The following is a 12,893-nucleotide window of genomic DNA, read 5'->3' on the forward strand; positions in this document are numbered from 1 at the left end:
AAAAACATTCGATTCCTATTAATAGGTAGATGTGCTGATTACTTTTTGGCAAAGGCAGGTCCAGCAGTTACGGAGATAAAGAGCAAAGAGTGCAGAAAATAGAAATCGAGTTTTTGAGAGAACGGATCATCCGATTTGTATGATCCAAAAAACATTCAATTCGTAATGACGGGGAAAAGTGGTTAATGGCAAAGGTAGACCCAGCGGTTTCGGAGATACAGAGCTAAATGTTAAAATAATGGCAGTTTTTGAGAGAAATAAGCGTCCAATTTAAATGATTCAAAAAACTTTCTGCTTGTTTCAACAAAATAATTGCTTTTGGAAAAAACATTTTGGTTTCTAATTTTTTTTCAAAAATATTTTTGTAATTTTGGATTAAAAATTCAAAAAATTACCCAGGCTAATTACACAGTCTAAGCGCCACTCTGGTGCAAATGTTTACCCAAGTGCGTTTACACTGTTTATGTATTTGAGCACTTTTCCAATTTTGTGAAAACTATTGAAAAATGTGAAAATGCCTCCAAGCTAAGCACAGTATAAGTGAAAATGTCGCACAGAATTATTTGCAAATGCGTTTAGACTGTGACTATACGGGAGCACTTTTTCAATTTTGTGTAAATTAGGCAACTATTTTTTTTTTTTAATTGAATTCGAAACTAGTGGCGCGCATGGCATCGTGCCTTTAGGCAAATTGCTGAAACTTCCCGTACAAAAATTATTTTTTTTACAAATATTAATATTTTTGAAAACAATAGATTTTTGAGAAACTATAAATTTTTGACAAAAATTTACTTTTTTTAAAAAAAAGACTTTTTGAAGAATAATTTATTTTGAAATATTTTGGAAATTCTGAACTTTTTTTCAAAGCAATCGTACTGCTTTAACTGCATAGAGACAAGATATCGAAGCGCGTAAGCGCCGCGTCGCCGTCCAACGAATAAACACTGCGGTACGGAATCCAAAGGAATGTAAACAAAATTTATACTTATTGTTAAAATCTCTATAAAATATCTGATAATTGGATGTGCATATGTCTAATGATCATTTTGACCGCCAAATGGTATGTTTTTATACTTTTTTACTAGATCTCCGAAACCGCTAGACCTGCCTTCGTGAAAATTTGATCTGTTGTACATCTTGTTAATACAAGTAAAATGTTTTTTGAATTATTCAAATCGGACGCCCCATTCTCTTAAAAACTGAGTTACCGTTTTCGGCACATTTTGCCCCATATCTAGACCTGCCTCCACCAAAAACTAATCAGCACGTCTCCTTATCAATACGAATCGAATGTTTTTTAAATTATTCAAATCGCTTCATCCGTGTTCCCGAATTCGTCGACAAAAATTTGTATCCGAACACACACACATACACACACACACATACATCCAATTTCTCTAAGGTATGCCAAAATGTTCAGAAGGTTTTGAAACGTAAAGATATATAAAAATTTTCATTTTCGATTTTTTTTCGATTACTATAACTTGCCCTACGGGAAGTTAATAATATTTCACGCGTATTTGTTCACTATTTCGGTTATAATCATTATATATTATTATATTGTCTTGGGTTATAATCCTAGACAATATTAGAATACGATGTTTTCATATTGAATGTGATATAATAGCTTCCCTTAGTGCTCAAAATGACCACTACGAACGCTTCAGTCGATTTGAGTTCCCCTTCCATGTGATTGTTTATATATAATTCTGTTTTTGTGAATACTTTTTTCATTTATTATTAAGTTAAAATGGTAAAGTGTAATGTGCCAAATTGTTATAACTCCAAATATAATAAAAAAATGCATGTCTTTCCGCCATCCAATTATCAGGTATGTATATAATGATGTATTATGCATATAATGAGTATCATAAAAATACTATAAATATATATATATATATATATATATATATATATATATATATTTGTGGAAATGTATATTATATATATTTATGTGTGAAAATTTGTGTGTAAAAAGATGCTTTCAATTTGAATACAGAGGGCGAATAATCCTTTAATGAATGATCTAACTCTTCGGTTTGTGGCACAAATCGAAGATAATTTGAAATTGAAACCAATTAGAAGTGTCTCCTTTACGGCAATAACAGAATAGTTTTAGTCATTGGAGAATTCTCTAATACAGAACCAGAAGAACAATGTGCAACTCAAAGGACAAGGCCAAGTAATTATAACTCTAAATACTTCAATACCATTTGCAAAAATATTAATAAATGAATCTTATGTTCTTAGTTAGGAGATGAAAGCCTAAAAGCCTAATCAAATATGATATAACAATATATTCAATAGAAGTCCTTGGTGGTAGTTGCAAATTGCCTCAGAATGCAGTGATAAGGCGTAGGAGTGCCTTAACACCCAGAAGATGTATGATATATCAAATTTTGTTTCGGGATTAAAGAGGATTAACAAAAATGCAATAATTTAAGTGATAAATTCCAACAGAGTATACAATGTTCTGAGAAGTATTCAAATATTCCGGAAACGTAAAATGTAAGGGCAAGAATTTTGATATTGTCTCAATTAAGAGAGCATACTCAAAGACCAGGCTGTTTATAAAAAGCAAGAGTTTAGTTATAGTTTTAACGAAATCTCCTTGCAATAAAAACTGAATTGAAACGATAGATAGGTTTGAGCTACAATTGGTATAAATTAAAAGTAGTTCAGGGGGTTTTGGTTACTTACGTTTAAAAAACACTTATACAGAAACTATTCGAATATTTTGTCAAATGTAACTTTATTAATGATTGATTAGATAGCAAAATAACTATTAAATGGAGAGATAATAAAGAAGAATGTCTCGTAAATAAATTTTAATCCTAGGAATTTAATTTTTATCTCAATTTGGATATCAATATACTTACAAATACTCAAGGTGCCCTAATAGATTTGACCAATGCCATCAGTCAGCACCTTGAGGAAAATATGCATACAGCTGCAATTTTTATTGACTTACAAAAAGCTTTTGACACTGTGGATCATGGCATATTGCTCAATAAATTAATAGATTTGGGTAGTAGGTTTGTATTACAGCATAATTAAAGATTTTCTCGTGGAAAGGGTGGTAAGGACGAAGGTGGGAAATTTTACAAGTGGGGGTCGTAGCATAACTTGTGGAGTCCCACAAGGTTCTGTTTTAGGTCCTTTATTATATCTGCTATATACCAACAACCTAAAAGATGTAAAATTAAAGGGCAGATACATACTATATGCAGACGATACTGCCATAGTATATGCAGATAAGGACAAAAAAAGGCTTGAAGATACAATAAACACGGACATGAAAACATACACTGACTGGCTAACTAAAAATAAACTAAGAATTAACATCAATAAAACAAAATACATATATTTCAAACATAAAAAAATACTGAGAACACTAAACTAAATATTAAAGTAAATAATAGAGAAATAGAAGAAGTGGAAAGCATAAAATACTTAGGACTGATAATAAATGAAAAACTGACATGGACAGAACATATAAACAAATAAAAAGAAAAATTGGAACATTAACAGGGGCATTGAAAAGGATCCACTCTTTCGGCAAAAAAATAAAATACTAATTCTTAAAACACAAATACTACCTATAATTTTATATGGAATAACAACATGGAGCCAAAAACTAAAGCTAACTTAAATGACATACAGACAATAATGAATAAAGCCACCAAAATAGCATACAATTTTCCACATCTGACACCCACCAAATACTTACAGAGAGAAACAAATAATCTTTCACTAAATAACATAATTAAAATAGAGAAATGCAAACTAATACACAAAATGAAATTTAACCGAATTAAAACAAGCACAACAATAGACATAAATCAAGATATACATGAACACTATACTAGAAAACACAACAATTTTCACATTGAACACAATAGAAAGAAGAATTTCAGAGAAAATGTCATATGGAGTGCCAGCAAAACATATAACGAATTGCCAAACAATATTAAGATGACCAAAGATGACGATAAATTTAAAAGAAAAATAAAAAAACACTATAAGGAAATTGAAGACCAAGAAGACTGAAGAGTGATATATAAAGATATTTTTAGTTATATATAGATATTATATTAATGAAATAGATTATTATAGTCAAATGAAATGTATATATTATATGAAAACTGTTTTCATAATCTCTCATACCAGGCAACTCTGCCTGACTGAGATATGAAAATAATGTATATATATATAAATAAATTTAATTATAAAAAAAAAAAAAAAAAAAAATATATAATATAATTAATTATTAGCTAAAAAAAAAAAAAAAATATATATATATTTTGCTTTTAGGATTATTTTGTCTGGGAAGTATTCATTCTTTTTTAAAAATTTGCTGTTCTTTTTAACCTTTTAAATTTTTGCATTACTTGTCATTCCTTCTAAATTTGTCTTTCCATCGTCAATACTCCTGAGCTTCTTACTTCTTAGTTTTTAAGTTTTTAATATATTATTATTAGTCATTAAGTAATTAATATTAATAAGTTATTTCTCTTTAATTTGCTGTACTTCAAAAATATGTCTGTAATATACTTTAATAGTAGTCAGTTATTTCTGGTTAGTTTATAATTTTTCAAAAATATGTATGTGATATATTTGAAAATATATTTTGTATTTCGTATGTTTTGTTTTTATTTCAAATATTAATTTTTTAACTTCCCGTAGGGTAAGTTATTGTAATGGGCCGAAAATCTGAATTGAAAATTTTTACATTTCTCGACGTTTTGAAGGTTTCTGAACGTTTTGGCATACCTAAAAAAAAATGGATGTGTGTGTGTGTGTATGTATGTATGGATACAAATTTCCAGTCACGTTTTAGGGCGCACGGATCAACCGATTTGAATGGTTCAAAAAACATTCGATTCCTATCGATAGGAAAAAGAGCTGATTGGTTTTTGGCAAAGGCAGGTCTAGCCGTTTCGGAGATACGGAGCAAAGAGTGCAGAAAATAAAAATCGAATTTTTGAGAGAACGGAGTATCCGATTTGAATGATCTAAAAAACATTCAATTAGTAATAATTGGGAGAAGTGTTTATTAGGTTTTGGCAAAGGCAGGCCCAGCCATTTCGAAGATACGGAGCTAAATATGTAAAAAATGGCAGTTTTTGAGAGAACTAAGCGTCCGATTTAAATGATTCAAAGAACTTTCTGCTTGTTTTTTTTTTAGTTTTTTGCATATTATATATTTCAGATTTTATTTTTAATTCTGACTATAGTTCTAATATACTTTACAAATAATTTCAACTCTGCAATTCAGTTTATATAATTCTTATAAATATTAGACAATGTTACAATATTAATAATAATCTATTTGAAAACATTCAGTATTCCTCGAACATTTCGTTACGGTACGGGAAGTTCCAGCAATTTGCCTTAAGGCACGATGCCATAATTGCCTCAAGACAGAATTCTACTTACAGCTAGTTTTCATATTTTTTTGCTATTGATTTTATGTACAAATGTAGAAGTAATACCAGGGGTTAATTTACATACTCTACATGTGCTGCCATGTTGTGATCAATTCGTAAATTAAAATGGGTGTAACGTCAAATTGCCCGAGATAGCGATCTATTTATGTTTATTTATCTATGGCGAATATATCCTCATATCTATGAATAAGTCTCTATGCTTGTCAACACAAATTTTAAAACATTGTCAAACTTATTTTAAGCGAGGAGTTAAAAGCGTTTGTGGTTAATTATCTGTTGTCAAAGAATTATTATATTGCAGTAAACTTTTATTTATTGTATTTAATTAATTCTAAGTCTTATAAAAAGTGTAGATATTTAAAAATGTCCGAAGGAACGACTACAATTGAAATAATTAAAACTGAACCAAACAAAGATTATATAGAAGATTTTCAAGATAAAATCAAGAATGAACCAAACGAAGATTATATAGAAGATTTTCAAGATAAAATCAAGAATGAATTTGATAATGTTATTAAGCCTGAACCTTGTTCAGAGGATGAAGATACGTGTCTGGAAAGATTCATGAATTCAGAAGTAAAGATTGAAGAAGAAGTCAAGCAGGAACAAATTGAGAAGCCCCCTTTTGAACATATCACATGCGATAGATCATTTTTACATGTAGAACATATACTAGATCAAAATCATTCCCCAATTACTTTTCCCGAGACAATTGATTTAGAGATACAGCCGAGTGAAAAGCAAGATACATATTCTCATTCTGGAAAGAGTGCGCCTCAAATATACATACACAGAAAATTGGTGAAAATTGAACCGTTAAATAAAGATCAATCTTATAAATGTGCTATTTGTAATAAAGCATTCACACAATTATGCAATATGAAAAAACACATGCTCATTCATTCCAAAAAAGGTGTTCATGAATGTGTTCATGAATGTGAAATTTGCAAGAAGGTATTTAAACAAAAGCTCAACTTAAAGAGACATATGCATGTTCACAGTGGAGTACGTCCCCATAAATGTGAGATGTGTGATAAAACATTCATACATTTATTTAATTTGAAACAACATATGAGTATTCATTCTGAAAAACCTCTTTATGCATGTGAAACATGTGATAAAGCATACTATTCATCAAATAGTTTAAATTATCATTTGCGAACTCATACTAGATTCTATAAATGCCAAGTATGCTCCGAGGCATTCAAAACTTCACATTCCCTGAAGTTGCACATGCGTACTCATTCTGATAAACTTTCTTTTACATGTAAATTATGTAACAAGGAGTTATGCTCATCACAAAATTTAAAACATCATATGCATACTCATACAGGAGAACGCCCCTATGAATGCGAAATCTGCAATAAAACATTCACACGACCGAAAAGTATGAAAATGCACATGTTTCTTCATTCTGGGGTTCGACCTTACAAATGCGATAAATGTGACAAAGCCTTCATTCAATCATATGATTTGAAACTACATATGTCTAGTCATTCTGGTGAACGTTCTTACAAATGTGATGAATGTGACAAAGCTTTCTTTCATCCAAGTATTTTAAAACAACATAAGCGCTCTCATACTGGAGAAAGTATGAAGTCTTACACATGCGAACTCTGTGATAGGTCATTCTATACATTGGCAATTTTGAAACGCCACTTATTTGTTCATACAGGGGAACGTTGTTACACATGTGATAAATGTGGTAAAGCTTTCAGTCAATCGAGTACTTTGAAACAACATATGCTCACTCATGATAAAGAGCATTTTCATAAATGCGAAGAATGTGACATGGTCTTCAAATATTCGGGTCATTTAAAACTACATATGCGTGTTCATACTACTAAACAGTATCCTCATAAATGTGATAAATGTGACAAAGCCTTTAGTCATGTGTCTAATTTAAAACTACATATGAGTATTCATGCCCCTAAAGAGTATCTTTACAAATGTGATAAATGTGACAAAGTCGTTACTCAATTGGGTAATTTAAAACAGCATATGCGTGTTCATATTAATAAAGAGTATCCTTATCAATGTGGTAAATGCGAGAAAGCCTTCAGCCAATTGTCAGATTTAAAACAACATACGGATAGTCATGCTAAAGAGTGTCCTCATAAATGTGAAGAATGTGGCAGGGCCTTCAGTCGTTTGAAATATTTAAAACAACATATGCGTACTCATAATAGAGAGTATTCTTATAAATGTGAAATTTGTGATAGAGTATTTTCTGATAATCGTTATTTGAATAAACACAAATGTAGAAAGAACATTATCGAAGAGAAATGAATGAAGACCATTAATGTCATTAATGTATTGTATATAAATAATATAATAACATTTTTTTTTCAATCTGTAAAAGAAAAATTAGAAAATATAGACATTTATTTAAGTATTGTGTGTATTTTTTATTCAACTTTAGCATCATGCAAAGATAAGACTAGTGGTGCCATGGCATTGTGCTTTAAGGCAAATTGCTGAAACTTTCCGCAGGGTAACAAAATGTTCAAGGAGTATTAAATGCTTTCAAATAGATTATTATAAATAAATATTGTAACATTGTCTAATATTTATAAGAATTATATAAACTGAATTGCAAAGTTGTAATTATTTGTTTAAAGTATATTAAAACTTTAGTCAGAATTAAAAATAAAATCTGAATTATTTTCGACATACAAAAAAAAAATTTTCTGAAAAAAAAAGGTTGAAACAAAAAAATTTTTTCTCAAAAGCAATTATTTTGTTAAAACAAGCAGAAAGTTCTTTGAATCATTCAAATCGGACGCTTAGATCTCTCAAAAACTGCCATTTTTTGCACATTTAGCTCTGTATCTCCGAAACCGCTGGGCCTGCCTTTGCCAAAAACTAATCACCCCTTTTCCCCTTCATTACGAATTGAATGTTTTTTGGGTTATTCAAATCGGATGCTCCGATCTCTCAAAAACTCGATTTCTATTTTCTGCACTCTTTTCTTCGTATCTCCGTAACGGCTGGACCTGCCTTTGCCAAAAACTAATCAGCACATCTCCCTATCAATAGGAATCGAATGTTTTTTGAACCATTGAAATCGGTTGATCCGTGCGCTTGAAAACGTGGACGAAAAATTGTATCCATACATACACACACACACACACATCCATTTTTTCTGAGGTATGCCAAAATCTTCAGAAACCTTCAAAACGTCGAGAAATGTAAAAAATTTTCAATTTCGATTTTTGGACGATTACAATAACTTACCCTACGGAAAGTTGATTGTAATAAATCATTTTATATACAGGAACGATATTTGATCATCAATGCTTTTACTAAGCCGACTGGTATTATAGAGTGTGGTATTTTACCATATACCATTGGTGGGAGAGTTGATGGCGCAACATCAAAAGATCTTTTTCTATTTTTATTTTTCGCCAGAAAATCGGAATTGCTAATTTCATATTTACCCGATGCTTCAAGTTATTCTAAATAGTTTGAGGCGTTTCTTAATAATTAGCAGAAAAGTCCACCATTTTTTGTCCCCGTTTACCTTTCGAAAGGTATCAGTTAGAAATTATGCTGATTATAGTTTTTGGCAAACATTGGTCAGGCCGTTCCTTCATAATAAATTGTTGAAAAAAAATATTGCTAGTTAGCTTTGTATGATGATAAGGTTCGTGTAACCTAAAATCTTATAGGCCTAAGAAAAATGTTTTAATTATAACTATATATACTCCATTCCGTGTTTTATACTGTTCACAGTTGATGTCTTCACTTTAAAAAAATATAATAAAAATTTCTTATACAATTTTTAACTTCCCGTAGGGCAAGTTATAGTAATCGTAAAAAAATCGAAAATGAAAATTTTTATATATCTTTACGTTTCAAAGGTTTCTGAATATTTGGCATACCTTAGAAAAAATGGATGTATGTGTGTGTGTGTGTGTGTGCGGATACACATTTGCGTCGACGATTTCGGGAACACGGATGAAGCGATTTGAATAATTCAAAAAGCATTCGATTCGTATTGATAAGGAGACGTGCTGATTAGTTTTTGGCGAAGGCAGGTCTAGCCGTTCCAAAGATATGGGGCAAAAAATGCCAAAAACGGTAACTCAGTTTTTAAGAGAACGGAGCGTCCGATTTGAATAATTCAAAAAACATTTTACTTGTATTGACAAGATGAAGAATTGATCAAATTTTCATGAAGTCAGGTCTAGCGGTTTCGGAGATCTAATAAAAAAAGTAAAAATAAACAGCCATTTGGCGATCAAAAATGATCATTAGAAATATGCACATCAAATTATCAGATATTTTATAGACATTTTAACAATAAGTATAAATTTTGTTAGCATTCCTATGGATTCCGTACCCATGTTTATTCGTTAGACTGCAATGCGGCGCTTACGCGCTTTGACTTTTTGTCTCTATGCAGTTAAAGCAGTACGATTGCTTTGAAAAAAAGTTCAGAATTTCCAAAATATGTCAAAATAAAACAAAAACTTTTTTTTCAAAAAAAGTAATTTTTTGTCAAATTCCTAGTTTCTCAAAAATCTAATTTTTTCGAAGTAAAATTTTTTCAAAAATGTTAATCGTTTTTAAAAAAATAACAATAGGTAAGTTCCAGCAATTTGCCTTAAGGCTAGATGCCATGCGCCCCACTAGTTCGTTAACGATTTCGAAAGCACAGATTACGGATCGAAAATGAAATTTTTTATATATGTTCACGTTTCAAAGGTTTCTGAACATTTTGACATACCTTAGAAAAAAAATGTATGTGTGTGTGTTTGCGAATGTGTTTGCGGATACAAATTTTTGTCGACGATTTCGGGAACACGGATGAAGCGATTTGAATAATTCAAAAAACATTCGATTCGTATTGATAAGGAGACGTGCTGATTAGTTTTTGGTGACGGCAGGTCTAGCCGTTCCGAAGATATGGGGCAAAAAGTGCCAGAAACGGTAACTCAGTTTTCGTCCGATTTGAATAATTCAATTAAACATTTTACTTGTATTAACAAGATGAAGAACTGATCAAATTTTCATGAAGGCAGGTCTAGGGGTTTCGGAGATCTAGTAAAAAATGTAAAAAAAAAATGCCATTTGGCGGTCAAAAATCACAAGGCATATGCACATCATATTATCAGATATTTTATAGACATTTTAACAATAAATATGAATTTTGTTTACATTCCTATGGGTTCCGTACCAATGCTTATCCGTTAGACGGCGGCGCGGCGCTTACGCGCTTCGATATTTCGTCTCTATGCAGTTAAAGCAGTACGATTGCTTTGAAAAAAAGTTCAGAATTTCCAAAATATTTCAAAATACACTTTTTTTTTCTAAAAAAAGTAAATTTTTGTCAAAAATTTATAGTTTCTCAAAAATCTAATTTTTAAGAGTAATTTTTTTTTCAAAAATGTTAATCTTTTAAAAAAAATAATTTTTGGTACGGGAAGTTTCAGCAATTTGCCTTAAGGCACGATGCCATGTTTTGGAACTAGTTTGTTTATAAAACCAAAATTTGTCCCCAGCCGTCGGTCTATTCGCGCATATAACAAAATGAAAGTTAATGTCGTCGTTTTGGATTCCTTTTCAGTCGAACTTTATAAATTGTTGTAAAATGTCGCGAATTTGTGTGTTTCTGTTCTGTTTTTTAATCGGTGAGTTAAATTAATTCAATAATTATGAAATTATGCAAAATAAATAAATTGTTATTAACAAATGTGAAACGCGGAAATTTTAAAAGAAACAGTCGAATGCAGTTTTCTCTCATTACAGCACGGTAGATAAAATAATTGTTGCAAAAAAACAAACTAGTTGGTATTGGTATTTTGCCTTGAGGCAAGTGACATGAACTTTCCGATATGTGTAAATAATTGACTTAAAAAAAATAAATTAATTCATAAGTGATTAAAAGTATTCCGAGTGGATTTATTACACATAATTGAAAAGGAAAGAACACGTTAATTCGGAGTATTTTCTAAAAGCAAATTTTCAAAAATCAACCATTTTCAAAATTGAACCAGTTTCCGTAGGATTTTAATGGTTCAGTATGTTCATTAAGACTAAGTACTCTATCAATATATCAAGTAAATCGTCTAATTTTAATTTTAACAAACGTCAAAAAAACTACTCGTTTTCTCAATCTTTGATGAATTTTTAAAATTAAACCATTTGTCGTAAGGCCGTAATATTTCAGTAAGTTCTATAAGACCATGATATATATCGCCAAAAGAAGTTCTATTGAAATTGGCTTTTAAATTTTTTTTCAACAGTTAATTACAAGAAAACGGCTCGGTAGATTTTCACCTAAAACTAATCAGTATCATTCCCAACTAATATCTTTCAAACAATTTATGATTTTTTAAAATCGATTCGGTAGTATGAGCTTAAATGTGGACGAAAAGTTTAACACTTTTTCCAAATTACAAAGAAACGGCTCGGCCGATCGTCGCACAAAACTTACAAACGATAATCCTCATCGAGATATATCAATTGGATTTTAAATTTCTGAAATCAGTTCAGGCGTTTTTGAGCAAACGTCGATGAAAGTTCTAATTTTGATTAATGCCAAAAAAAACGATACTAATTTTTGCAAACTTTAACGAATTTTTAAAATTAAACGACTTGTCGCAGGGCCGTAATATTTTAGTATGATCTAGGAGACCATGATATCTATCACCAAAAAAAAATTCATGAAAATTGCCGTTTTTTTTCAAACTCTTTTCACTTTTCTGCTATTTATGAAGAAACGGTGGGCCGATCGTCGCACAAAAACGATAGTCCTCCTCATCGAGATACATCGAATGGATTTTAAATTTTTGAAATCGGTCCAGCCGTTTTCGAGAAAACGTCGATTTACGGCAAAAAATCTGTTCTCACACATACTTTTTCGAAATTTGGTCTTATTCGATTCAGAATGGCTTGAAACGTCGAGAAAATATACAATTAGCAATTCGTATTTTTTGACGAAAACATAAACTTCTCCTTCGGGAAGTTAAAAAATGTCTGTCGCCGATAGCTTATTGGATATATGTGTAACTGTACTATAGTCAGCAGAACAAAATTGCCAAAGTAAAATATATAAGAAAGTGTATATTCTAAACAAAAAACACATTTAAATAAAAAATATATAAATATTGGATATAGTCATATCCGAATAAATAACTATTTGGAGATAACGCTTATATCCAATGAATGTGTTCATCTCCTTAAGTTGCCACCAGGATTATTTGGTATTCATTGGAACCATTTTAGACTCCTAGTACCATTTTCCGACCTATAAAACCGTTTGTAGATTCATGAAATTGTTTTTTGACCAATGCATGGCCAATGTGACCTTTTGGGAACCCACAGATAATAGGGACATTTTTTAGACCCATAGGACATCTTTATATCCCATTGGATCGTAAAAAAATATCCTAATAAAAACAGTTTTATTTCTAAATTAAGCATTTATCTTCTGAT

At 30.7% G+C, this 12,893-nt stretch overlaps 1 protein-coding gene across 1 annotated transcript; it reads left to right on the top strand.

The window, feature by feature from the left end:
* The first annotated feature begins 5,798 nt into the window (after positions 1 to 5,798).
* LOC113363652 (zinc finger protein 708-like) lies at positions 5,799 to 7,741 on the top strand. The gene has a single exon (XM_026606134.1). The coding sequence runs from the start codon at positions 5,814 to 5,816 to the stop codon at positions 7,737 to 7,739; it is 1,926 nt and encodes a 641-aa protein (XP_026461919.1). The 5' UTR covers positions 5,799 to 5,813; the 3' UTR covers positions 7,740 to 7,741.
* Positions 7,742 to 12,893: the final 5,152 nt, after the last annotated feature.

The sequence above is a fragment of the Ctenocephalides felis genome, unplaced genomic scaffold (assembly GCF_003426905.1).
Source record: "Ctenocephalides felis isolate EL2017-DRISC unplaced genomic scaffold, ASM342690v1 CF-g0.4_SCAFFOLD_00845, whole genome shotgun sequence".
In the NCBI taxonomy this organism is placed as follows: domain Eukaryota; kingdom Metazoa; phylum Arthropoda; class Insecta; order Siphonaptera; family Pulicidae; genus Ctenocephalides; species Ctenocephalides felis.

Bases quoted from the DNA above. Each gene is read 5' to 3' on its own strand.
- LOC113363652 (XM_026606134.1), top strand. From the start codon at position 5,814: ATGTCCGAAGGAACGACTACAATTGAAATAATTAAAACTGAACCAAAC.